At 43.1% G+C, this 26,964-nt stretch overlaps 5 protein-coding genes across 7 annotated transcripts; 1 reads left to right on the forward strand and 4 right to left on the reverse strand.

Annotated features, from left to right (window-relative positions):
* Positions 1-325: 325 nt before the first annotated feature.
* Positions 326-2,806, reverse strand: LOC103968683 (pentatricopeptide repeat-containing protein At4g33990). Its single transcript, XM_009381978.3, has one exon. The coding sequence runs from the start codon at positions 2,719-2,721 to the stop codon at positions 397-399; it is 2,325 nt and encodes a 774-aa protein (XP_009380253.2). The 5' UTR covers positions 2,722-2,806; the 3' UTR covers positions 326-396.
* A 1,776-nt stretch (positions 2,807-4,582) lies between these two features.
* On the forward strand, positions 4,583-7,422 carry LOC135595929 (uncharacterized TPR repeat-containing protein At1g05150-like). The gene has a single exon (XM_065087466.1). The coding sequence runs from the start codon at positions 4,680-4,682 to the stop codon at positions 7,206-7,208; it is 2,529 nt and encodes an 842-aa protein (XP_064943538.1). The 5' UTR covers positions 4,583-4,679; the 3' UTR covers positions 7,209-7,422.
* Positions 7,423-11,066: 3,644 nt separating this feature from the next.
* LOC103968686 (probable BOI-related E3 ubiquitin-protein ligase 2) lies at positions 11,067-15,355 on the reverse strand. Of its 2 annotated transcripts, none has more exons than XM_009381980.3 (4): positions 14,927-15,355; positions 14,773-14,861; positions 14,381-14,682; positions 11,067-11,817 (listed from the first exon to the last, which is right to left on the reverse strand). In XM_009381980.3, the coding sequence occupies exons 1-4, from the start codon at positions 14,995-14,997 to the stop codon at positions 11,293-11,295; spliced, it is 987 nt and encodes a 328-aa protein (XP_009380255.2). In that variant the 5' UTR covers positions 14,998-15,355; the 3' UTR covers positions 11,067-11,292. The 2 variants fall into 2 exon arrangements, with proteins under 2 accessions (XP_009380255.2, XP_009380256.2); XM_009381981.3 differs by having other exon boundaries at positions 14,773-14,855; positions 14,927-15,345.
* A 614-nt stretch (positions 15,356-15,969) lies between these two features.
* Positions 15,970-19,070, reverse strand: LOC135595930 (uncharacterized). Its single transcript, XM_065087467.1, has 4 exons — positions 18,915-19,070; positions 16,542-16,645; positions 16,280-16,448; positions 15,970-16,195 (listed from the first exon to the last, which is right to left on the reverse strand). The coding sequence occupies exons 1-4, from the start codon at positions 18,931-18,933 to the stop codon at positions 16,155-16,157; spliced, it is 333 nt and encodes a 110-aa protein (XP_064943539.1). The 5' UTR covers positions 18,934-19,070; the 3' UTR covers positions 15,970-16,154.
* Positions 19,071-20,336: 1,266 nt separating this feature from the next.
* Positions 20,337-26,773, reverse strand: LOC135595931 (ethylene-responsive transcription factor ERF014-like). Of its 2 annotated transcripts, XM_065087469.1 has the most exons (7): positions 26,223-26,773; positions 23,161-23,208; positions 22,524-22,888; positions 22,333-22,429; positions 22,021-22,144; positions 21,820-21,915; positions 20,337-21,714 (listed from the first exon to the last, which is right to left on the reverse strand). In XM_065087469.1, the coding sequence occupies exon 7, from the start codon at positions 21,204-21,206 to the stop codon at positions 20,565-20,567; it is 642 nt and encodes a 213-aa protein (XP_064943541.1). In that variant the 5' UTR covers positions 21,207-21,714; positions 21,820-21,915; positions 22,021-22,144; positions 22,333-22,429; positions 22,524-22,888; positions 23,161-23,208; positions 26,223-26,773; the 3' UTR covers positions 20,337-20,564. The 2 variants fall into 2 exon arrangements, with proteins under 2 accessions (XP_064943541.1, XP_064943540.1); XM_065087468.1 differs by having other exon boundaries at positions 20,337-22,144.
* Between the last annotated feature and the right edge of the window lie 191 nt (positions 26,774-26,964).

Raw genomic sequence — 26,964 nt, forward strand, 5'->3', positions numbered from 1 at the left:
TCATGCAATGGTAATTCTTACTATAAAAACCCTTACGCTCTGAGGAGAAAATGGGAGGAACTAAACTAAAGAAATCTCCTTCTCCCCACACTAACTCGATCGTCGGAGGGGTCGGGCCGAGCTCCCCGACCCGACCTTTGTGCAGGTGCAAAGGCCGAGGTCTCTCACAAAACGCCTAGGCGAGGAGCCCCTGCCCCGAGGAGACGGCGACCCCGTCCCGATCGGACCACCGTAATCGGTCATCTTAGTAGTCTCGAGAAACGTCCCAAGGAGATCCCCCATCATTCGGACCCGATCCAAACCGTATCGGTCCCGAGGCTACGGCTTAAAGTTGTTTACACTAACACTAATAACTCTTGTTTTACATATTAGCAGAAAGAGAGTACACAGCGTGGATTACCAATAATCACCGCAAGAGCATTCCCCATCTCGAAAGAGATGGAAACGGTTCGAATCTCTCACCACGATCTCCCGCTCAGTAATCTTCGATATGAACTTGGTCGCGTTGTGGCAATCTCCACAGACCCGCAGGTTCTTGTAGATGCGGATGGGCGTTCCAGGCGAGGTGCTCATGATCCCGAAAGCTATCGCTAGCCTCTCGCTGTGGCTCGACAGTATGTGCTCCTTCTCGTCCTCCTCCACGTCCTGCAACACAAAGCTGTAGTCCGGAACGTACCCGATGCTCTTCATCTTGGCCAGCAATGCCCGCAGCTCCCCCTGGATCTCCTCGTAACGAGGATGCGACTGGCCCCCGGTAAAGAACACGTTCACCTTCTTGTTCACCTCCACCGAACTCCACCCCGGCGTTTTCTGCAGTCGTCTATGTCTGGCCAGCGATCTCACCTCGTCCACTCCATCCCATTCCCCGGCTTTGGCGTACATGTTGGAGAGCAGTACGTAGTAGCCCACGTTCTCTGCGTCGATCTCGAACAGGTGACTTGAAGCCAGCTTCGCCAGCTCGACATTGCCATGGATCCTGCAAGCACCGAGGAGAGCACCCCAAACTCCAGAGTCTGGCTTCACCGGCATGGTCGCGATCAGTTCGTAGGCAGCGTCCAGTCGCCCGGCTCGGCCGAGCATATCCACCATGCACGCGTAATGCTTCAGGCAAGGCGAGAGGCCGTGAACTGTCTGCATTTGCTCGAAGCATCGTCGTCCGAGATCCACCAACCCGGCATGGCTGCAAGCAGACAGCAGTGAGACGAACGTAACCTGGTCGGGTTTGACTCCCTCTTCTTGCATCTCGGAGAAGAGTGACACTGCTCTTTGTCCATGCCCATGAACTCCGAGGCCGGCTATGATGGCGTTCCAGGGACCGGTGTGCCTTCTGGGGACCTGCTCGAACAAATGCGTCGCCTCCTCCAGCCTCCCGCACTTGGCGTACATGTCTATGAGACAAGTCGCCACGAAGACGTCCGACTGCAGTCCGGTTCGGACTGCTCGCCCGTGGATCTTCATCCCCTGTTGCAGCGCCCCGACGTGCGCACATGCAGGTAGAACGCTCGCCAGCGTTCCTTGAATTGGCGCGATCCCTTCGCGACTCTGCATCGACTCGTAGATCTCGATGGCCTCATTGGCGAGTCCGTTCTGCGAATAGCTCGTGATCAGGGTGTTCCAAGAGATAACGTCTCTGACGAGCATCCTGTCGAACACCTTACGAGCAGCCTCCGCCTTCGACAACTTCCCGTACATATCAACGATGGCATTGCCGACGACGATGCCGCGCGAATCCCATCCCCTTCTCAAGATGTAGCCATGCACTGTCCTGCCGGTGCGATCATCCCCACACTGAGCGACCGCAGAAGCCAGGGTTACGAGGGTTAAACGATCGGGTCGAACACCGCTTTCTTTCATTCCGTCAAATAGCTTGAGCGCGGAGCTAAACTCGCCGGCTTGCTCGTAACCTGAGATGATGGAGTTCCAAGTGACCAAATCCATATCTGTCATCCCGTCGAAAACTTTCTGTGCTTCTTCCAGACGACCAGTCTTGGCGTACATGTCGATGAACGCATTTGACACGAACAAATCCGAGTCCAGGCCGTGCTTGATACAATAAACGTGGATGGCAGCGCCCAGCAGAAGGCTATCCAAGGGGGCACATACCGGAAGAATGCTCGACACGGTGACCTTGTTCATGGGTAGCCCCCGTATCATCATCTCCTCAAACACCTCCGCCGCCTCCGCCGCCTTCCCGTTCTGACAGAGCCCCGAAAGCATGGCATTCCAAGAACCCTGGTCCTTGTAAGGTATTTCTTCGAACGCCTTCCTCGCGTCGTCGATGGAGCCGAGCCTGGAGTACATATGGACCAAGGAAGCGGACACGAAGATGTTCCAAACGAAGCCGAGCCTGAAGGCCAGAGAGTGGATCCTCTTCCCCCACTCCAGATCCCAGCAGGCCTTGATGGTGACGGGGAAGGTGAAGCCGTCGGGGCAGGCGGAGGACGTAAGGAGGAGGCGGTGGAAGCAGGCAAGGGCATCGGGGAGGAGACCATGGTGGACGTAGCAGGCGATCATGGAGTTCCATGTGATGACGGACTTGGTGGGTGCGTGGCGGAAGGTGAGGGCGGCGGATGGGAGGTCGCCGAGGCGGGAGTAGAGGTTGAGGAGCTTGGTGGAGAGGAAGACGTCGTCGAAGCGGCCGGAGACCAGGAGGAGGGCGTGGAGCGGCCGGGCGAGGCGGAGAGTGGCGCACGAGAGGAGGCGGAGCCCGAAGTCCACCATGTGGGCCGCATGGTACGCAGTCGAGGGGGAGGGAAAGGCGAGGGCAGTTTGAAGCAGCCGTTATGCATCCGGATTCGTACTGTGAATTGATCGACACCTTTCCGAACGAAGCGTAAGACCTATCAACGGTGGGATTTCCGTCCCCACGTACCGTTACAGCAGCCAACACTATCAATTGAGTCTCCTAATTGCAATTGCAAATCATCGTTACGGTGTGTGACGGAGAGACAGAACCAAATTAAGTGTTTTATGTTCCAAAATTAAGCATAGAAATATAACATCATATATTATCATATATTGACCTATGAGCACTTTATAGAAATTTCTCAAAAATATTAAAATTTAATATAAAAATATACAAAAATTATTATTGAGTTAGATTTGATTGTTTCGAAGTTAGACTAAGGTTCTTTTATGCTTTTATCCGTATTTTCGAAACCTATAAAATTATCTCGAGAGCATTCAAACTCCTTGGTAACTTAAATTCGAAGGATTCAATGGAGCTTTTTTAGCAGAGAAGGTTTGGTATTAAGAAACATACCTAAAATAGTTAATCTCGGATGTTTTTACCTTGTCGATATCTGCAAATCATAAAGATGATAGTACGTTTCTTCACTAAAATCGATTCAATCGCTATATATCTGCCTCGAAATTGCTATGTATCCCACACCGAGAGATGCTATCACACAGCACGCACGTGAAAGCACGGAATCAACAGTTCCGATCGCATCCGATGACCTCGAAGCCATATCCACTTTGGCCGTACACTTGCTCACATGATGCTGCTGCCACAATTAATATCATGACCTCCCATGTTCTGAGCAGATACAAGGCCACGTCTCGCTTCCAAACAATCACTTCTTCCATGATCCAACGGACCGTCCCGATCATATTAATGACCGTCATCGTCACCCTAAACTTACTCATTCTCAACACACACACACACACTATCCAAAAATAACAATAAAAGAAATACGCGCTTCGCGTATATTCTGCGAGCCCAAACGACGGGAGCGCGAGCGGCGAAACCACAGCTGTCTATCACGACTCCCATGCATAGGTCCGCAGTCCATTTCTTATGCGCTTCGATCGGCAGCCGTTCATTTCCACCCCCCCCCCCAACGGTCCGCACGAACGGGTTGGTGCGGGAACGCAGCGCTGTTTCGAGAGTCGCGCGTGTCATCACAGGCTGTCATCCGTGGCGGGATGCCACCTTGTTGATCCAACGTTATAATCCCAAAAATATACGATTAATCCCACAAATATAATTACAAGTAAGAAATACACAGCGAGAAAGAAAAAATGAAAAGGGGAAAAGAAAATGTACCACACGACTCACATCATCCTCGTTGGCGCACACAGAGAGCCCCTCTTCCTTTTTTTTCTTTTTCTTTATTCCATTTACTTTTTCTTCTTTCAATTGAATTAAAAGATATAAGAAGGTACACATTGCCTTCCACCCGCAAAGGAAACCCAGTCGCTGGTTTGATCTCGCGTACGGGGGCCACCATCGGCCTGTGTTCTCTTCGTCACTCTTTTTCGGCTTCAATTATTAGGTATGATTTGTGGTTGTCGTCTTTAATTATGACCATCATCATTCCTATCATTCGCATCCTCGCTGCTCCCTGTACGAGTTAGCCACCCACGGGTTACCCGGTTTGCCAACTTACCTCACACACGGACGGCTGATAGGGTCCGATTAGAAGCTGGTGAGAAGGGCGGGTGGAACGCCGGCGGGGATGTATAGTTATTCAGTGAAAAATATAAATTGTGGAAAATGATTTAAGAAACGGAAAAAAGGAATTTTCGATGTAATTAATTAAAACCAGTCCTCATCATCAACCCCCTCTTCTCTCCTTCACTTTCTCATCTTCCTTCCTTCCTTCCTTCTTCGGGGGAGAAGAGAGAGAGAGAGAGACAGAGACAGAGACAGAGAGAGGTTTGGGATCGGGAAACGAATGATGGCGGCGGCGGGCGGGGCGAGCGGGCGAGGGGCGCGAGCCGAGAAGGTGCAGCGGATCTTCGAGCGGTTCGATGTTAATGGGGACGGCGGGTTGAACCGGGAGGAGATGGCGGCGTTGGTGGTCGCCGTCAATCCCCGCGTTAAGTTTAGCGATGAACAGATCTCCGCCATCCTCGACGAGGTCTTCCGCACCTACGCCGACTTCATCGCCTCCCCCCACGTTGGGCTCACCCTCGCCGGCCTCCTCCGCACATATGATGACGGCGCCGGCGACGTCGACCGCGACTTCGACGCCCTCGGCCTCCGCCTGTCCACCGATGCCGGCGAGGGAGACGACTCCGCCGCTGGTGCGGCGTCCTCCGACGCCGGCGTTGTCGCGGAGTCGTCGTCGTCCGCTGGCGCCACCGGCACCGGCATTCTTGATGACCGCTTGCTCGCCTCCGCTTCCGCTCCCAGGTCCCAGCCGCCCCGTGCTGCCGCCCCTCCGTGGGCCGTCTCCCCTAACAACGGCATCATCTTCGAATCCTCCTGGTCCCTTCTGGACGACCTCGAGATCCTCGTTAAGCGCCTACGTTCCAAGCAGCTCCAAAGGTCCGCCACCGCCGGCGCCGGCGTCGGTGACAATAACAACAACAGCCACTTCGACTCCTTTTCCGAGGCTGGGTGGTCGCGGGAGATCGGCGGACCCTCCGATTCCTCCGAGAGGCGGGTTCCCTGGGACGAAACCAGCCGTGATTACCTCTCGTTCGTTAAGGAGGTCGCCGTTCTCCGGGGACGCGCCGACGGCGCCCGGTCCAGGGAGGAGGCCTTCGACAATCACATGGTCCTCGGTCGGGGCCTCTACGAGCACCAGCTTTTCCGCGAATCCCTCATCAGCTTCCGCCGCTCCTGTGAGCTTCAGCCCACCGACGCCCGCTCTCATTTCCGTACCGGCAACTCCCTCTATGCCATCGGCCGCCATGCCGAAGCCAAAGAAGAGTTCCTACTCGCCCTTGAGGCCGCCGAGGCCGGAGGGGCCCAATCCTCTGACATCCTTCCCCAGATCCACGTCAACCTTGGCATTGCCATGGAAGCAGAAGGCATGATCCTGGGCGCCTGCGAGCACTACCGAGAGGCTGCCATCCTCTGTCCCACCCATTTCAGGGCCCTGAAGCTCCTCGGGAGCGCACTGTTTGGCGTCGGGGAGTACCGTGCTGCCGAGAAGGCATTGGAGGAGGCCATTTTCTTGCGGCAGGACTATGCTGATGCGCACTGCGATCTTGGCTCTACCCTTCATGCCATGGGGGAAGATGAGCGGGCGATTCAGGAGTTTCAGAAGGCCATTGATCTGAGGCCCGGGCATGTGGACGCTCTGTACAACCTCGGTGGCCTGTTCATGGATGCCGGAAGGTTCCCAAGGGCATCAGAGATGTTCACCAGAGTTTTGAGTGTCCGGCCGAACCACTGGCGGGCACAATTGAACAAGGCGGTGGCTTTACTGGGGGCCGGGGAGTCGGATGAGGCCAAGCGGGCGCTAAAAGAAGCATTCAAGATGACACGAAGGGTTGAGGTGTACGATGCAATTGCACATCTCAAGATTCTGCAGAAGAAGAAGAAGCCCAAAAGGAGCGGTACCGTAGGCGAGGGGGCTTACCTTGTCATCGAGCCATCCAAGTTCAAGAGGGCAGGGAAAAAGACTACATTAAGGCAGGATTTGGCTGTTGCATTGGATATTAGGGCTTTTCAGAGGGTCGCAAGGCTTAGCCGCTGTGATGTGGATCTCTTGAAGAAGGAGATGAATGAGACTGATGTTCCCATATCCTACTCGGGCGGTGGAGAACCTGAGAAATCTATCAGGAAGGCTGCACTGGAGGTGATTCTTCGAAGGTTGCTTCGGTTCCTCAAACCCGAAACATTTCAGGGGGCTGTGAAAGCTATCAATGAGAAGGTTCTTTCTGTATTGGATGCCACTGGATCCGGTAGGGTGGACTTGGGAATGTTCTTTGCTGTCCTTGCTCCCATTTGCTCTGGTCCTCCTGACAAACGCAAGAGAGCAGTTTTTGATTCACTGATATGGAGACCTAACAATGAAGGTGGGGTGAACATCAGGAGGAGTGACGCGATTACATATATTAAGCTGCTGCGGGCTGTTTACATCCCTTCTCATGGAGTCAGTGATATGTTGGAGGTGCATGGAGAATCAGATCCCTCGATGGTATCATACGCAGAGTTTCTTGAGATGTTCAATGATCCAGACTGGGGTTTTGGGATCTTAGGAACGCTGGTTAAACTTGAAGCTGGTGACCGAATACGACATGGCCGGCACACCTGTTCGATATGCCAATATCCTGTAATAGGATCAAGATTTACAGAGATAAAGCTTCGTTTCAGCTTGTGTAACCGTTGCTACAGTGAAGGGAAGGTGCCGTCAGCTTTCAAGAAAGAAGAGTATACATTTAAAGAGTATGGAAGTGAATCTGAAGCCTTGAAAGATAAGTGCACATGCTTTACTTTGCATTCTACGAGCTTGCAGGTTGATACTTAAAAAGTTCTGTATAATCTCCACTCGGAGTTTCTCTCATGTGCCTGCATCTTTTGTATTAAGTTGTGAACATGTATAATTGGCAACTCCTGTTCTTGTAAATTAAATTTCTGTTAGGGTAGGTTGTCTGTTTTTCTTATTTTTTCAGTGGATAATTGTAGTAATTCATTGTTTGCTAATGTTCGACGGTAGTTCATCAGGGCTATTATTGTTTGTATCTCTTCGTATGTTTCCAGTATCGATCTTGTTGGCATTCATGCTTGTCATAACTTTTTCTTTTACATATTTCTAGTGTCCTAACACATTGTTTGTTGATGTCTTGATGCCACCATCACTTTGTGGGCTCTAGATTCTAGGTAACTGAACAATTAAAACCAATAAAGGCTACTAAACTGTGACAACTTATTTCCCTTCTTGAAGTATTTACGGCCACACAATGATAACATGGCAGAAGTCTGTACCTTTACAGTTTGAAGTGCTAATTCCACCTCGTGATAGGGTGTTAAGTGTGTCAAGGTTGTGTATTGTCCCTCCCCACTGGACTTCCATCAAACATATAAAGGCCTTCAAATTTGTCATGTTAATTGAATGCATGTAGCAGTATTATTGTTTTTCGATGCTTTGATAGTTAGGTCAAGATCAAGTTGCTTTTTAAAACTCTAAGATCCTAAATAATAGTTTAGGCTCCTCATTTTAGTTGAAATATAATTGATACCACGATCAGTCTCCAAGAACTAGATGTTATCTGTATGTAGTTATTTGCTACTTGGAATTCACAGAGAAACTGTGATGTATGACTTTCAAAACTAGTAATTTGGTGTATGAGACTCGCACCAAAACAGAATATACAGCCTCACCTTTATAATTTAAAGAATAGTTTCCTGTGATTTGAACTTTGGTATCCCACACACGATTTCATCTTGGAAACTGAATTTGTTAATTCGCGGATATCATGTGGCATATTGACAAAGCAGATACTGAAACTTCATAGTGTCAGATTGACAAAATAGTGTTCGTCGAGGATGCTCATTTCAGCTACTGCATGAAATTTACCTGTGACTCTATGAATGTATTTTTATTGGATCGAGTTGCAATACATCTGGTCCAACCGATAGAAAGTATCATGTACAACTCTTATGTAATTTATGCTGTAAAAATTATCCATTTGTCTTTTCTTTTTTGGAGTTGACCATGCAAGTAAATAGACTAAATATCTTAGCATTAATCTATATTGTGGGTATTTGACATTAATATGGAATAAGAGTGTATTACTGCGTTGTTACGGTGTTTGAGCAGTAGCCCATTTTTAAGAATGGAGATCGAGCAATCTGGGATACTGTTTGTGTTACTGTCTTTTTTTTCCTCAGAATCTAGTCATTCATGTGTGATTATGTGGGGAGAAGGAAGAAGTTTAAGAAAAGGATGATGCTGGGCATGGGGCTCCCAGCAAAGCGAGACTTTTAAGAATTGCCTGGAATTAAACTATCTGTGAGTTGATTCTGTTATAAACTAAGCATGCCTAATTAGAAATGTAGATTACTAGTTGTAGGATGTCGAGACGTAAAGGATAATAGGTTTGAAACTGATTAAGAAACTGCAGTGTATATGTAGATAATCACTTTGTAAAAAACTAAGAGCTTGGAAAACAGTTGTGGTGATAATCATCAAAGTGGGAAAAGTGCCAGTTGGTGGTAAGTGGGTAGCTAATAACTATTCTTGTAGATCAAGTGTTTTTATGTTTTCTTTTCATCAGATGTATTCCCTTTAAGACAAAGGCTCGATGGTAGGTAATAGATTGTTTTCTTGTTTGGTAGAGGTGAAATTTAATGATTCATGTTGTTTGTGATACTTGTGTGGCATCCTTATGATTTCTTTCTGAAACTTTTTCTGGTATGAATCTGTCTTTTTGAGTGTCAACTAATAGAAGAAATACCAGCATCAAAGCTATAGAATGCTGGGTTTGCTCATGTTCTTTTCTTTAATATGTTGGCATTATTCCCATGGAAGCATATCTAATTTTGGTTTTACATCCTAAATATTGGTCTGATGATGATATGCCAAACTAATTAATTTTTGAGGGTTCAAAATCTCATCTAATTTGTTTTAATAGTTTGCCATTTATCCAAATAAGATATAATGTTTTGCCACATTAAAACTAATGCTATGTTAAATCTGCATGGGTCATATAATAATCAAATCACATCTTGCATGTTTCCGAATATTTGTTCATTTCTTAATCTTTTTCATGCTTTGGTTGAATTCAACATCATACATGCTACTTGCTTTTGGTCCTTTGCAACTAACAGTTTTGATTAGTCCATGAAAAGAATAAATGACATGGCTTTTGTTCTTTGTTTTTGTGTGGGAAGATATTGCTGGAGAATTGCATAGTCCTTTCATGTTTTGATTCTACAATAACAAAGAATTGTAAAGTTCAATTATGTTTGTTTTTTCTTTTCTTTTTAGATAAGGATGACAACTTGTTTTTTCAGCATATTATTGTTGTACTGAGCATTATTTTAATTGATAATTATTTAAATATAAATATTGAATAAATCTTCTGATTTGCTTTGTTAACATGAGAATTAATCGAACTGCTTCTGCACTTGTCTGATTCTAATGGATCAACGTCACTGTTTTAGATGATCCATCAGAATCTGCTGAAAACTGATCAAAGATTGACAAGTGCAGAAGCAGTTCGATTAATTCATGTTAACAAAGCAACAGCTGAAAACTGAGAATAAATAAATAAATAAAAGTAGAATGCAGAAGAATTTGGTTCTCAGTAGTCATAAATAAAGGGTGATTGATGGAGAGAGACAGCATAAAGGACGGTGATTGATGTAGAGTTACCCAACCTGTGATGGGAAGAAACAACAAATGGACATTTAGTATGTCTGTTCTGCGCATCATTGATGTCCTCACTGCATCAACATTTAGCAAACAGGCTGTCCTTCCAACCCCTTACTTTTTTTGAACTTGTGTGGGTTGTCTTTATTTGTTCAACAATTACTTGGGAATTTTTTACTGCATTGAATGAATGGTATTCATTCAAACAGGATGTGCGAAATTTAAGCGACTTGGGGCTCGACAATGTGTCATATTATCTATGGAATCTCAATAGAAATTTAAGTTGGGTAAATACTTAGCATCCTCTCCATTCTGTAATATAGCTTAGTAAAGTTGGTATTTGTCTGCCATTAAATTTGATGTCCTCCTCAAAACCCAACGTAACTCAGAATCTAAAACCTAAATAATAATAATAACTTAATGATAACTCATGTAGCCCTTTTCTACTAAAACCTCTCACTATAACTCCATCTAAATAATAATAATAATAATAATAATAATAATAATAATAATAATAATAATAATAAAATCAATCTAAATCATGACCACCAACATGAGCCTACATTACAATATTACAATCCCTATGATGTGGGACATGTGAATATATCATATGACTAGTGACTAGTTATAATATACATCATTGGACACTTTAGATATTCAATGATAAAAAAACCTCCAAGCATCCTTTTCCAAATGGTAATGAGAGAAAAGAAATTGACATGATTCCAGATATCTCAACTAGGCATATGTGAATAGATTTCCTTCTCAAATTATTCCCATCAATAAATACTCAAAAATCCTCTTTAAATAATGAATCAGGTTTTGCAACAAAAATAAAATTGTTTAGCGTAATTTCACAAAGAAAAGACAAGGAGCAGGGCTGAGCAAAATTCTTTCCCTACGAACAGAAAGACTGGAATTACAACTATCGAAAACATGAAATAAGTATATCAATTATGTTAAAAGATAGCCGCACAAAAAAATATAAAGGTGCAGAAGAGGATACCACGGTTAAATCCAGAAGAACATTAGTTTCTGCAAGAAGATTAACATCAAGAAACCATCCAACTCTAATGGTACATATAAAGCCCAATAAAACATTAAGCAGAATCCACACTACAGATCGTAAATCTACGACATATTAAACCCTTTTAGTTTATGCAGTGTAGAAGATATCACAAGTAGGCCACGATAACTAGAGAAGACATGGTGCATGACATCTTTAGGGCAACAAGTTTCATGGCATATAAATCTCCATGCCGATGAACTTCGAGGAGTGACACAATGGGCAGAAACTAAGCTTGCTCTCGCACTCTTTGCACAGGCATAGATGTCGGCAGGGCAGCAAAAGCATGCAAGTTTCGTTCACCCTGCAAACCTTACAAGCCATGGACTCGATATCCTTATTCTGCTTGAACGTAAGCTGTAAATCAGTGTCCCCGTTGCAGCAAGAGGCAGTGTCATCTACCCCGTTATCACCACACCCTTCTTTGTTGTCCTTGCTCTGAGCATAGAGTTGTTCAAGATTGTACTTGAGGGAATTAATCATGCTCTCATTGTACTTTGCCCGTTGCTGCCACGTACTCACTTCCATGGCTAACTGTTTCATTTGTTCCTCAAGTTCCAGGTTCTTCTTATTTATGCCCTCAACTTCTGATTCTTTCTCTCGTATCTTTCTGAAGATTTTCTCCTCTACAGAAGCTAATGTTTGGAACTGTTTCATCTGAACCTTCTCCAATATTGATTTCCTCATACGCTCACCCTATGTGATTTGAGGAGTATGCAAGTAATCCTTATAAGTGCATTGTTCATAGAGCAAAGTCAGTCGATATTTCAAATTAAAAAAAAAAAAAATCTAGTGCATGGTTCAACGGGTGCTTGTCCTAGCCCCGAATTTCTCTTAGAGATGAGTAATGACCACAAAAAAAAAAAATATCTAAATCATATGCACAGAAACAATATGAAAATATAAATGCATACACTATAACTAATTCCCACTGTACCAATGAAAATGCCTCAAAAAAATAATTTCATATCTTATGGAGATTCTTCAGAACATCAATATAAGAGATGAATAAATGGAATGAATAAAAATTCAAACATCCCATAGAAAACAGAATCTTTAATTAAGTTTATCCACATGGGCCATAAAGTTCCTATTCTTTTGGCAACTGGAATTCCAAAATCATCTTGCACTTACAGAAGACAAAAGTTTAACTCCTTCCTGAAGAAGATGGTGTGTCGGCACTTATCTGAGGTTAGAACTCAACACACGAAACATCAACTCGAACTTTGCTATGTCTGGCCATATGAAGATATGAAGCCAAAAGTTTTAACGTTTTCCTGAAGAAGATGGTGTGTTGGTGCTTATCTGAGGTTAGAACTCAACACACGAGACATCAACTCGAACTTTGCTATCTCTGTCCATATGAAGATACAAGACCAACTGCGATCCAAACCCTAGAATACAAGACCAACTGCGATCCAAACCCTAGAATACATTTTGTTGTTTAGATGTTCTTGGTGTTTGCATGCTTTTCCTTCAGCATCAGGAAGCACTAGAGAAAGGAACTAAAGACTTTTTCATCATGGAGAGAAAATAAAAAAAAAAAAAAGAGAGAAAAACAAAAGTAAAGAAAGAAAACAGGTAAACAATGCGAAGAAAAGAGATAACAGAGAGAAAGAGAGAAGATCTAAAAAGGATAATAACGATAATCTCAATTGTGCTAAATTAAGAGGTTCATAATGAATTTTATTATAGGCTCTCTTCACCCTCTCTTATTTCTAAACAACGTAGGACATAGTAGGTTGCTCACAATCATTGAAATTGAAGGGACTATAGAACTCTCTAAAATAAATTCTATACAGATAATTAATTAGTCTGACATGTATTATACCCATATTAAGGATTATGGAAACCAATTAGACTCAACCGTATAGGCTTTCCAAAATTACCTTTGAAAATAATGACAAAAATGCAAAGCAGAATTCCTAAATTTTAGAATTTGGACACTGGGAGATAGGTCAACTCCCTACTTAAGGAGGTCAGGCCTCTTTAGAATAGAAATAAACTCAAACAGGTCTAGACTCAAGTTTCATCTGGTTTCCTGGCTTGATCTAGATGTGATTCGGTGCCAGCCACCCAGTTAGGAAATATGTAATCTCGGATTTCATCTAGAATTTGGCACATTGTCACCTCCAATGGGGTTTAATTCCTATCAAATCGGAAGCATAGCGAATGACAGGTCTCATAATAATTATGAGACCTGTCATGGCATAAGGTGTTGATTGTGCAACTGAACCTATTGGTGGGCCCATGTAATTGCAATGGGCCTAGTAAGGATCAAGCCTCGCCAATTATGACCATTACTCCTAGACAAACTTGTGATGTTTGAACCAATTATTCGCTGAACTAGCCCCTCCATAATTTTCGAGATCGTCCAACTACAGTGTCAGAATAAACATAGACCTGAGCTGATCTGACCAAGGCTGGTCAGGAATTACATCGATAACATAAGATTTTTGGGGAACAAAGACATAAATTTTAGATTTTTTACGAACCAAACTTTCAAGTGATTCAACTATCAAGGTGGCATAGCATGTGACTCTAGCAACAAATTCCAAGATAGTCACACTTTTGAAACAAATTTATCCTTACAGACAATGAAACTGAAATAAGGGATTAACATCTAAAAAAGTCTAAATATAGCACACATACTGGTGATGTCAGGGAGCATTACGTGATTTCCAATGAAGAGATATCTTGGTACTTCAAAAGATGGAAAACAAGAATTAAGCCATCAAGAAGGTTATGTCATACCAGTTCTCAAGAGCCAAGCGATTCTGATGGTGAGAGATCAGACACTCACTGAGTAGGATATGATTCCTTGAGCAGTCATCATTTGGAATCAGTTATATAATTAATTAGCTCACAGCATATCTTCCAGACAGGCATAGTTCCTCAGAAGTGTATTACAAACTAAATTGTTGCAAAATCTCGAATGGGGACGGTAAGAGTTTCTAGGTTGATCAAACAAATAATTCATAATTACTTAAATAACGTGCTAATTCTAGTCTCTCATTTCTCCATAGTATCGATGTAATAAATCCTGCTTAGGAAGGGAAGTGACGATGGGTTGCTGGAAGAGGCACTATCTTGAGTTTCTTGCACAAAATCCCAATAAAAGAGTAAACTTCCTAGTAAATCAGTATCAGTCGAGAATCAGATAATAAAGCAAGGAGAGGAAACAATGACACAAGGAAATCGACCACCAGATTAGAAATCAGAACTAAACTTAAAGCACGGATTAGCAAAACACACAGACCTCAAGCTTGATGAACCGATCCATCTCTGCGTCCATCCTGTGCACCTCGCAATCAATGTCCTCGCCGACCGTAGGGAGGAGGACAAGCGGCGACTCCCCAGGTGAAGCCGCAACCCTCCGGTCGTCCAAGGAGAGTCCCAGCCCAGTGGAAACCGACCCGGCATGGAGGAAATCGATGGAGGAGATCTGGGAGTTCTCCAGGAGGTCCTGCTCCTTGAGCCGCTTCCTTCTCGGCTCCCAACCGCTCGATCCGCCGTCCGCCGCCGGCACGGCGCCGGGTGTGAGGCCCATGACACGAACGACTACCGACCAAAACCAAACAAAGATGGGGTTTCAGGACCACGCAAATCGAAAAGAAACACCTGGAAATCGGGCGGGGGAAGGTGGATTACAGGAAGGATCCGGGAAGGCGGCGGCGGCGGCGGCGGCGAGGTCGATCGGGGCGGAGATTTGGCCATCGATAGGCACGAAATTCCTGCAGCTATTTGGTCGATCCATGAGACGGATTGGAATTGGAGTGAGGAAAAAAGAAAGAGGGACGGGAACCTGAATGGAATCGCCTGCTGCTGTTGCTGTGGCTGTTGGAGGTGGTGGTGGTGCTGAGGGAAGAAGGCCATTTGCCTTGGACTGAAATGATTGGAGAGGAAGTACAGACGAGTAGGACGACGCCGAGTGAGAGAGAGAGAGAGAAGAGAGAGCGAAGCGAGAACACGAACAAAAAGGGGGAGGGGAGGAAGTCTGTGAGTGAGGGACGGGAACCGGGGTGGGGGAAGCTGTCTGGTTTTGGGCAGCAAACACGATTCAGCAGCAGTTGACGTGTTTATCTACCAAGTCGTTCGGGGGCTCAGCTGCATCGCCACTTACGGGTTAGCACATCGAGCTTCGTGCGGCGCTCGTCTCTGTATGATTCCAGTCCACGGTCGAGGATTTCGCCGAAACCCGCCCCAACCATGCAAAACGTTTTCCGGAGAAAAAGTTGTCGGAGTCAAAATAATCCCGAAACCGGTGGCAGCTCTGGTCTCGGCAAACGATCTTGGATAACAATTGATAATCGAGGCATAATACGTCATATTTCTATTACTCTCGTTCGCTAATTTGCCGACCTCCTACTATTTCCGAACAATAATTGATTGCAACTACAAATTAAACGCCCCACATAGCATCAGGCCGGGCTCGTTCCAGCGATATACCGAACAGAAATGTAGGCAAGAATCGGTTGATCCTTGAATGTTTCATATGGCCTGTCATGGTCATATTCGTAAATCTAATATCCCCAGCACACACTAAAGATGAATGGGGGTGAATAGCGTTTTCGCAAGCTTAAACAGAAATAGCCACGAATACTAAGACGAAAGAGGTGGCGCAACCTCAAGTATTCATCAATCTTCCATGTACCTCAAGTGTGGCTTGAGCCTTCACTATTAATATTTAGGGAATCATATCCCTGCTATGGAGAACGTTTACCCACAGAAATAAAATTTCGGTCTAAGAATGAAGACACGAAATTAGCTAAACTGCAGTGTCTGAGAATATCACTCGGTGACCAATACTTTCAACCGCAATCCATGGCTGGCAATCAACAATAGATCTCAAGGGAACAAAGGAAGTGTGTGATTAAAACAGTGATCTTAAGGAAGAAAAACATTTACATACGATGTTTTTTTTTTATTGTAGACTGACTAGGTTGATGAGAACTTATTACCATTCAAACAGTGTCTTCAACTATAAGAACACAAAGTTGTTCAATTGAGATCCAAAGTTGCACCTATCGTCCTTAGCCACCACCACAGCAGGAACCACAAGCAGGAAAAGAACCTGAAATTTTCAGTTCATGACAATGGTTTCGAATTGTAAACACAAGAATCATAAGAGGTGTAAAATTTGTGAGTTGCTACTTACTATGGTCATTAGACCGAAGATCGCTCAATGTCCGTGGCCCACGGCGACCACCAGGTCCACCACCATATGGACCACTTCCAGAACTGCCTCCGGGGCCTCCACCACCAGGACCACCATCCCATTTCTTGCTCGAGCCCGATCCCTTTTTATACTGATCCGATTTTTCCATCTGTATAAAGATTTATTTATTGTAGGTATTTCAAAGCATTCTGTATCAACTTTAACGATTTGAAAACACCAAGGGTTATCATGAAGTGCATACCGAAAACATTGTTATAAAGAACAATCCTATAGAGTTCACAATGGCCCAGAAGAAATCAGATATTATACTCAACCGCCATATCGTCCGCTTTGACTGCACAACACCTGCAGTCATTATTCAAAGTTCCATGCAATTATTAATAGAAACTTAATAATGTATCACAGTCACCTATTTTAATGTATTGCAAAGTTCATATAGTTGGCACTAGTTAACTATTAGAAGTAAGCAGTATAATAGCTCACAGATCACATCTTTGATAAAAATCACATTTTAAGGACAAACACTCTTTAGGTTGTGACATCGACCTAGCATTGCTGCAAAAAGGAAATCTTTAATGGACATCATTTAAGATACATAAGCATTTAGTAATCAGTACACAGAAACAAATATTTCAAAGAATCACTGAAGATAATGGGTGTGTTGAGTAGGCAAAGTCAGCATATGGACTTCCAACAAAGAAGCTTGCCTGAGTACAAAAGTCCATGTGAAATGTTCTATATACTGTAGAAATTAAAAAATGCTAGGGGTAAAATGCTCGAGGATCATGCTCAGATCAATCAAGTTCCTGCAACAACTGCTGCTACAATGAAATTTTTAGTTGGATATCATAAAACATAAGCATTTATGCATTCAACAATCAATATCCAGCAATAAATAGTTTCAAAATTATGGACACCCAAAAGCTAATACGACATTGTGGTCTGTAACAATATCTCCTAACTTGTTTTGGCACACAATATCCACGACTCTTCTATTCATCCTTATAAGCAGCAGCCTAAATCACAACCTACAACAACACAAAAAGGGGTCAGCTTTATGGATCTTTCGCCGTCATTGAGATCCTAAATCACGACCTCTAACATCATATCTACTAAAGCTTTTGGAACATCAGACATTTCAAATTATAAAGATCGTAGGACACACAGCGTCAAACGTTATCAGACATTCCAAATTATAAAGATTGTACTACATACAACATCAAGTGTGCCCTCCTTGTTTTCCAATAACTTGTACAAATTAAAACTGTTTCACAAACCACCAAATACTCGTGTGCATTTCGGCCTTGTGCAACCTTGAAAATGAGCTTAAATGAAGTGCATGTTCGCCGATCACAGCTTTAAAAGTAGAGAAACAAAGTAGTAAGAGATTTAATATCTTCGAAGGAAAAATAAAGAGTTATTGATTTGTAAATGTTGACATAAACACCTTGGAGTTAAACATATATCGATATATGCCCTTGTGCAGATGCAAATAGATAAGTCATCGGTGTGGTCTATGCTTCTAGCTCTTATTCGACACAAAAAGGAGGCAAAACACAATGATCCAAAAATTAAACGACAAAAACAGTTTAAACAAGCATGACCTAGAACTGAGAAAATGAGATATCCAGCTTCACCAAGTTATCAACTGTGAACCACAGAGAACAAAAGCTATTTGAACAGTTCAAGCAATTAATAAGCTGCTCGGCTCTAAATTCTCCAAAATTCTATCTAGTACACTCTGATTGATAATGGATTCTCATCAAAACCTTCAAGTAATTAATTCTGAACCACTAAATATAAATTTGAGTTGTCTACTTTAAATGATAACAAACTGCTGACTACTACAAATCTAGATGTGGGATTGAAATAACCATGTTATTGAAGTTGATTTCCTTAGAATCATACTTCAGCAATCCGAGGAAGGTTTTCAATCTGAATCAATAAAATTATTACCTCCTTCCATGTTTCTTCAAAGTTGTGTTTGAAGGTTAGAGTATGACCACAGAAATTGGGAAACAACATAACATGATGTGGATTTAAAAGGGGATCAATTCACGTTTAATTGACCCTAGTAAAAAGGCCACATTCATGATTCAAATGATCCCCCCCTCCCCCACACACCCCTCCTTTCTCCTTCCTAAAAGTGGCTCCGTCACCCGGTATCTTGCATAGGGGGGAAATAGCGCGATGGACGCCTCATGATCAAGGAAGTACGTTAGCATAAACAAAAATTGGCACAAGATTTCTCAAAATACACGCACGATCTGTTAGAAGACTGATAAACAAACTGAACCAGAATGAACTCCTACATCGAACGACAATTTAATGCGATATCACGACTAAAACACCGACAATAAACTGGCTCATGAAAAGTCGGAAGATATACAGATTAACCCTAACCAGCACAATCGAATACGAAGGAAGGATGCTAGAAACCCCCCAAGAGATCTGGGCACATAGAGCATACGTAGCCTAAGTAAACAATATCCAGAACAAATAAACCCTAATTTCTAAACTAGAAATCGAGATTCATGCATAACCCATGGCTGATCAACCGTTCGAATCGATCTCCAAATTAAATCCACCAAAAGAATTGGGAGGGAATCGATACCATTCTCGACGTACGCCATCCGTCGTCGTCGTCGTCGTCGTCTCCCCGAAGTCACCGATCCGTTCGCTTCCGCTTTCAAGGAAACGAAAAGATCGCGGCCCCCTTTTGTAGCGCCTCGCTCTCGCGAAGCTTCCGAGTTGACCGGGTTACGACACCTCGTTTGGGTATGGGCCCCGCCGCATCAGCCAATCCAGAGCACTCCCTCTCGTTACGTCTTGATCGTCCGTTGGTGAAGCCCAATCATCAGTGGACGGTAGCGATGATAGATGGGGAGAGACGGACCCAACAGTGACTTGATTGGGTTAAATCGAATACTTCTTGAAAGATGTTTTTTTTTGGGTTTACACTCCTGTGTGATCATATTTTTATAATAGATTAATTATTTTATCTATACAATATATTTTATAATATATTTTAAAAATTATTAAATGATTATCCAGCCTTAGAATTTATATATAAATATCTCTGTCATCAGAAGAAAATAATAGTGCTATGTATCCCCAAATTATGATAGCATATAATAAATACTAGCCTCTTCTCATAAGTTAAATAATTGAATCAATTACTATTGATTATAAATAAAAAAAATAGAGAAAAATATATTTGTTACAATAGACAAAGATGTGATATTCGAAGTCCTGTTGCATATTTGTATTTATTGTTAGCATCATGCTTATCTACTATCATTTCATCTCGGACAAGATCCAGTCTTATAGGGTTTTTGTCCATCAGTTCCTTACCTTATCTTAATATTTGAGTTGGAAGATGACCCACTTTTTAGCTGTCTTCTTGAGCTGGCTCAGTGCATAGGATACAATGCTGAAAGCGATCGTCTCTATTTTGCATATTTACTTAGATGTTTGTTCTGAAACTAAACTTCATGATCAAGCAAATGGAGTTTATGTGATGCTCATGAGGCACACTGCCAAGAGTTAAAGATGAGAGAGAGAGTTGAAGTGTGCAAATTGTTCAAGAACACATCAAGCTCATGATACATGGTGTGACAAAGATTATACTTGGTCAACTGCAAACAGCATTAGACATGGTCATCATCTTTGATGTTTAATGGTTGGGAACTAAACTTTGTACAACATATTAACATGTGAAGTCCTCTCTCTCTCTCTCTCTCTAATCAGAACCCCACTGTAGCAAGTTTATATACAAAATATGAATGTAAGCCAAGCAGTAGTCATCATATTACACTGCTCTGCAATCTAATCGCCTAAATCTTTGTCAAGTGGCTAATGAATGCAGAGCATAGAACTGGAGCTTATTTAAATCTAGAATATGAGAAAACAACACAACTTTCATTTATGTCCTCTTCTTCTTTTTTATGTCCAATCCATAGCATCAAACCAGTTCTTGAGAAGGAAGAGAACTGCTTCCAAATTATCACCTCTCTCACTCAGGTCTCATTGTACATAAAGAATTCCTCCAAACTCTGTTATTGTTCAATTAAATGTCTCATCAGAAAAATTTCCATATGCTGAGTACATAACTCTAATACTCCGTTTATTTATTACCTTACAACATTACTGTGACTGGAACGCAATCGTATGCATTTATCTCCACGCTGCTCGTACTCGAGTCTCAGCTTCCCCTGATCTCAGCTGCAGTGGATGAGACAAGCAATGAACCTATCTCAATCTTCTAGAAGAAGCTCCATAGGTTTATGTCTCCCATCTCCTCGCACTCCTGCCAAGAGGAGATCAGTGGGTTGATCATATGATCCATGCACCGTGGCGACTGGAAGGCTCCGAGATCGATCCACGGCTCATCTATCTCTCCGCTCCTCGTCGAAGTGGCCGAGCTCGTCATCGTGGACTGGTGGTCCTCGTTGGTGGCGTCCAGCGACGGAGAAGGAGGAGCGGGAGGAGACGGTGACCGGCTGGTGGTCGTGCTAGCCGTAGGGGAGGTGACGACGACGGCGGCAGCGGCGGCGGCGACTCTTTGGATGGACTTGGGAGACATGGCACTGGCCGGAAGGTGGCTGGGGAGGGAGGCGGGGAAGTTGAAGGAGGCGGAGGAGCCCTTGAGGCAGAGGAGGGCGGCGTCGTAGGCCCTGGCAGCTGCCTCGGGCGTGGAGTAGGATCCCAGCCATATCCTCGTCTTCTGATGCGGCGCTCTGATCTCGGAGACCCAGGAGCCCCAGCTTCTCCTCCTCACCCCCTTGTACGGCCTCTTCCCACTGCTCCCCATACTTTGACAGGGCGAGGAGGAGGAAGAGGAGCACCTAAGGAGTGGATCGATGGAGGAGTTTGGAGGGCGAAGGACTCTGCTGCTCTTCCCCATGGATGAACGATGGAGAAAGGTTGCGACTTCCTTCAGTCGTCTTCCTCACCACCCTCTTTATACGGCAAAAGGGTAGAGGGTCTCACTCACCCTACAAAAGGTCAGAAAAGGTGAATAGAAAAGGCCATCATGCATGGGAAGCTGGCATTCATGATCCACTGAGCACGAAATTTGAGGAGCTCATCCTTGCGGTCACAGCTACCAATGGTTTTGACCGGAAGAACAATTAATCCCACTGTTTCAATAACACAAGTCAGACAGCAGCAAAAGACACCTGATATTGTGCAACACTTGTGGCCTTAGCAAGAGAGGATTTGTTAGTAACATGTCAAAGAGGAAAAATATAATGCGCATGAGGTTTCTACGAATGAAGAATCTAAAACTGTTTCCTTGATTGTTTTCAATGCATGGTATTCTAATCAAGAATTAAATGCAGTGAGTGCATCAATGGGTTTTGACCAACCCTTTACCTTGGAAAACAAGTCTTTGATCCCAAAGGAACTGGGTGCTGTCAAAAAAAAATTGTACTTCAGCAGCTTATTCTGAAAGAAAGAGATGGCAAGAAGAAGAAGAGAGAGAGAGAGCCCTGCATGCTTTGGAAGAAGTAGCCCACCTCTCCTTCCCTGTCATTAAACCACACCCAACCCCCAGAAGAAAGCAGTCGATGAAGGGGCTCTTTCCAACTGTAGGTCCCGATCTCTTTCCAACTCTGCACAACACAGTCCTCACACCCATGCATCAATGAAACACCATCATTCACCAAAGACAAGAATAAAGAAAGGAAGGAGAGTGAGGGAGGCAGAAACCAGCTTACAGATTTCACACTGGGGCATAGGATTCTGTCAGGGTGTGGAGCCCAGCTGGGCCAGCCAATGTCGAAAGTTGTGATGCAGTGCAACAATCCAACAACAGACCTAGCTGGTAACCGCGTTGATGTCCTGTGTCCCAAGATGGAACCGAGTCACAAGTGGCCCTACTAGGTGAGCTAGCATGCAATGCCATGATGCATGATGCTCTCAACGATGATGGGACCATATCAGGAACAACCTGGGAATCTTACAAGTCTGATCCGGAGGAACACCAGAAACCAGGTTGGGAAGCAGATAGAGATCCAAGAAAAACTCACTCGGTAGGTTAAAACTTGGGTCGAGAGCACCTCCATCTTCCACGCTCAGGTCTTGATCCGGACAAAGCCATGAAGCTCTTCCACTCTCCAGAATCCACTGTTGACACAACACTGTCAACGTCAGATGCATACTTAAGAGGATTTAATATGACAACAGTATAAAATTGTAAGAACTCATGCCATATGCATACTGTTGTTCTGAGGTTGCTGCTTTAGCTTTGCCTTTCTCATGAAGGGATTCTCTTTGTACCACAGGCGACCTGCTCAAAGCTGCATCACATGAACTGATTAGTTTTCTTTTCTCCTTTTGCTAGATCTGAGGCCACACCGAGGAGCATTGTTTATTCCTCCACCCCCAAGGCTCATGTCATGCAAGAGCCTTTCTTCCCACTAGGGTGTCTGAGATCAGTGTCTTCAACCAAGACTGCTCTTGGTACAATGCCTTTACTCTTGGTGCATCTCTGTTCATGTGAAAACAAGACATTGCAGCATCTGAGAAGCTCGACTGGGCAATTAACTTCCTTTTGTTTCTCATTTTTCAGAGGAAATATCAGTGCTGCAGAAATAATATAAAGAGCTGTTACAAGGGCTCAATGTCTGACTAAAAAAACTCTCCACATTAACATGGCTTGTTTGATGAACCCATGGGTGCAGCTAAAAGAAAACAAAAACAGATGCAGCAGTCGTGTAAGTTGAAGCACTAAATTAAAATTTGTGAGAAAAATTGTTCACTGGACCATGTTCGTCATGTCAGTCATGAACATCACTAATCAATATATATTGGAAGTTAGCTGCTGATTGCAGATATTGAAGAAGAAAAAGACTCACCAATTTGATATGCCATCTTTTGATTGGACAGATCATCCACTGAGCATCCTAACACCAATGTAAATTATGTAATGTTCAGGTGAAACTCTTCTGCAACCATAGCCGTATAAAATGTGCATACTTGCAAAGATAGTACCCTAATTACTTGTGACTGAGTATTGATAAACAATCAACAAACTATAGATTGTGTTCAGACTGTAAATCACCTCCCCAAACAAACATCTGAAGAATCTCAAGATAAAGTGACTATAATATACTGTAATTCAATTCCAAACATCGGGGTTAAGCGCTGCCATAAAACACCCAAAGTGCAGCTCCATGCTAGGAGGCCATATTCATCATTCATGGAAAGATGTGTGGGGCAATGTAATTCAGTAGGCTAAGAAGTAAGAAGTTCACAAGGCCATACTGTTTTTTATCTAAATAAACTACTACTTTTGATCCTGATCATAACCAAGCTCATCTACTGGACAAATGATTCCTGCAGCAGCTGCAGGACTTTTTTCCAGTAGTTTGAAGCATGACACAAAATAGTTGTGCTATAATATGTCTGTTAGGAAAGTGCTATTTAAAGAGTGTCCCAGACAATTATATAGAATAATGAAAATCTTGAGAAAGATAGCAAGCAAAGCAAAAGCTAGCGAGTTAGTAGCACCAGAAATACGAATAAACTTCATTAAAATGTATAATCAAACTTGTAGACCTTATTATTTGCTAAAAGTACTAATAGTTTTCAGACCTTTAATAACAAATCCGAAAATGAGCTAATATTTGATTTTTTTTATTATTTTCAGTCAAAATATTCATCTTTTGACTACATGCTATCATCATATTATCATTTAGCTACAACTGCTAATGTCCACAAGGGTTTTATGCAACCAATTTACTGAGAGCCACCAACAGAATCCAACTAAAAGTACAGGATTAGTCATCATGGAGTTGTGAGACATAGTCCATCAGGAGATGGAGAGAGCCTTTGGTATTAACTGTGGTACCTTAAAAGTGTTTCTTAATCTTTGAACAATGCCGGGCACAATTCTTCATGTTCATGCTAATCACATGACAGCTTCACAGAAGATGGACAATATTTAGTTCACATGACCATGTTGGCTTCATCTAGAGAAGGTGCAAGCCAATCTTATGCCCCCATGTGAACCACAGCAAAAGAAACTATGATGCATCATGGTATTACAGTTGTCATGCAATGCAATAAGATTAAGTCTTCCACAACATGGATAAAAATGAGAATTGAGACATCCAAAGAAGGAGAAAGTCCATGGAATTTAAGTAGAATAACGATTAAGTACAGGAGTTAAGCAAGCTATTTTAAAAAGATTGCTTGCTGTCACCCAATGTCATAACGGATGCCCATCAAGAAAGCTTTAAGAAAACTATATTAGCGTTTGCTGTGATAAAAATACCAAAACATACGGCATTTTCGGTCATTCTTCAATTACATCATATTTTTTATCACCATCAGATTCACAAACAGTTGATCATGCTCACACCTAGAAGAAACCCTTTTGCCAGACATGGCAGTAGGAAGATAACTAAATATTGTCACTAACTTGCAAGTAAACTAATCAATTATCAAGTGGCCAATGTTTGCGATCACAGAAATTATTCCAGAGTTTTTGGTACAATAAAAAATATTATGGTTTACAAATCTAACTTATCAAAACAACTGAAAATAAATTCATAAGACTACATTACTAATGCAACTAGAAAGAACCCACAGATTTTTGCCTAACAACATGCCATCATAACCATAAAGTGATCCACCATCTTTTTTGCCTGTTTTCTTTAAATGACAAATATTTCAATCAGAGCAACAACAAGTCACACAGGGTCAATCAAGTAAGCAAAGGCAGAGCAATCAGGTTGCATATTTTGGAATATAATGTGACAACATGATGCATCATTACACACGATGTTATGCCCAGTATATAGAATAAGCCCAACAGAGGACAAAGATAAATCTCACTTGTTCATGGTTCCAAACCCATTTCAAGCATATGGAATCCACCTTACAAGCTTCATTGATTTGGAGGTCACCACTCACAATGGAATTGCATATAAATTTTATTATATGCACAACACATGTGAAGAACTGATCCATGCTCAGGTTTTGCAGTCAAGATCATGAAGCTGTTTAAAAGAAGTTATTCTCCATGAATTGCTGAGTGTGGGCTCTGACCAAGCATGTTATTGATAGATTGACAGGTTGTGAAGCAAGGGAAGCCAGAACAGCAACTTCAGCTAAATCTATCATTGAAAACACTACATAACTAAATAAGTGCTCTCTGTTCTCTAACTCACTTCTCATACAGTGCACTATTTTGAGAAGTTAAAAAAGAAAACCGCATACCATCACTTCAAAGAAGCTGATCTCCCAAGTGAATCATACATGCCAAATATTCACATGCTTCATCACTTAAAAATAAGATAAGATAAAATTCAAAACTAAGGGTGAATCCTCAATTACTAAATGCTAAAGTTCACCTGTGGACACATTCGCCTAGAGGAAAGAAAAAGGGGTGTGAAAGTCATCTTGATTCATTTATTTTGTCTTTTCAGATGCTGAAAATGGATTACAAGTACAATAATCTAAGGTTTACAGCACCACCACAATTTGCAAGATATATTCGCCATGTATATCAACGCCCTCCACCAACACCATTGTCACTGTCCAACCTCAGAATGTACTTGTCAATATGGATCAAACATGCACTGATATGTGACTACAAGAAACAATATGTGCTTCTTCTATGGTTTACTTCTCCTCAACTGGCTGCAGAGCATGTAGCTTAAGAAGTGACTTCCAAAGAAGCCAATTTCCTCTTAAAACTACTCTGTGCAAATAACCGATGAGATCTTAATACCAGCAAAGAAGTATGAGAATATAAAAACGATTCGAAACAGAGCTCCAATTCTGTTCATATAATTGCCAAAACTTTCAACCTTGACACATCAAAACCTGAATGACCAAATAAAACCACGTCCCTCAGCATAAATTTAGGAACTTGCAAACGCCACGATAAGAAACAAGAAGAATGTGCCACCTTTGAGATCTTCAAACCATCAGAAGCAGCAGGAACAGTAGACGGGGCAAAGAGGCGTGCCGCCCGCGTCCGGGTTCCCCCAACCGAGCTCCGCGGCGGAGTAGACGGTGAGCCCGTCCGCGGTCCGCCGTCTCCGCCTAGGACTCGGGCCCCTCGTCCAAAGCCACTTCCTTCCTCTTCTTCCTCTTATCTTTCATGTTCTTACCGCTACCACCCTCCCCTGTTCCCTGAGCCTGATTCTTTCCTGTCTTCTGTGGTTTTTCTTCTTCTCGGCCGGCGGCGATAGTCATGCTCTTCTTAGCCTTCTTTCCTTGGAAAATCTCATAAATCTGGTCGCCGGGCGTCTGCTTCCCGGTCGTGGCGATGGATTCTTCTTCGTGCGGCTGCGGCTTCCTCTTCTTCGTAGACGATGCGGTCGCAATTGCAACCGGAGGCGAGACTTCGATGCGACGAGGGATTTGGACCGCTGTGATTTGATTGATTTCCATTCGCATGGGAAGATGTCTCGTGTATACAACAAAGCGAAGATACTTCCGTGTACCCACCAACGACGTTTACCCGTAATGATTACCTGCCTTTTGATTGACGGAGCTACCGCCACAGACGAAAATTAGCAATTGGTCGGGGTCGGGTATGGAATGGGTTGAACTATCTTTCTTATTAACGGGTCGGATCTTTTTTTATACAACTTATTAGGTTTCAATTACTTTTAATTTATGATTAAAATAAAAATTCATGAAGA

This window comes from Musa acuminata, chromosome BXJ1-10, assembly GCF_036884655.1.
Source record: "Musa acuminata AAA Group cultivar baxijiao chromosome BXJ1-10, Cavendish_Baxijiao_AAA, whole genome shotgun sequence".
Lineage (NCBI taxonomy): Eukaryota > Viridiplantae > Streptophyta > Magnoliopsida > Zingiberales > Musaceae > Musa > Musa acuminata.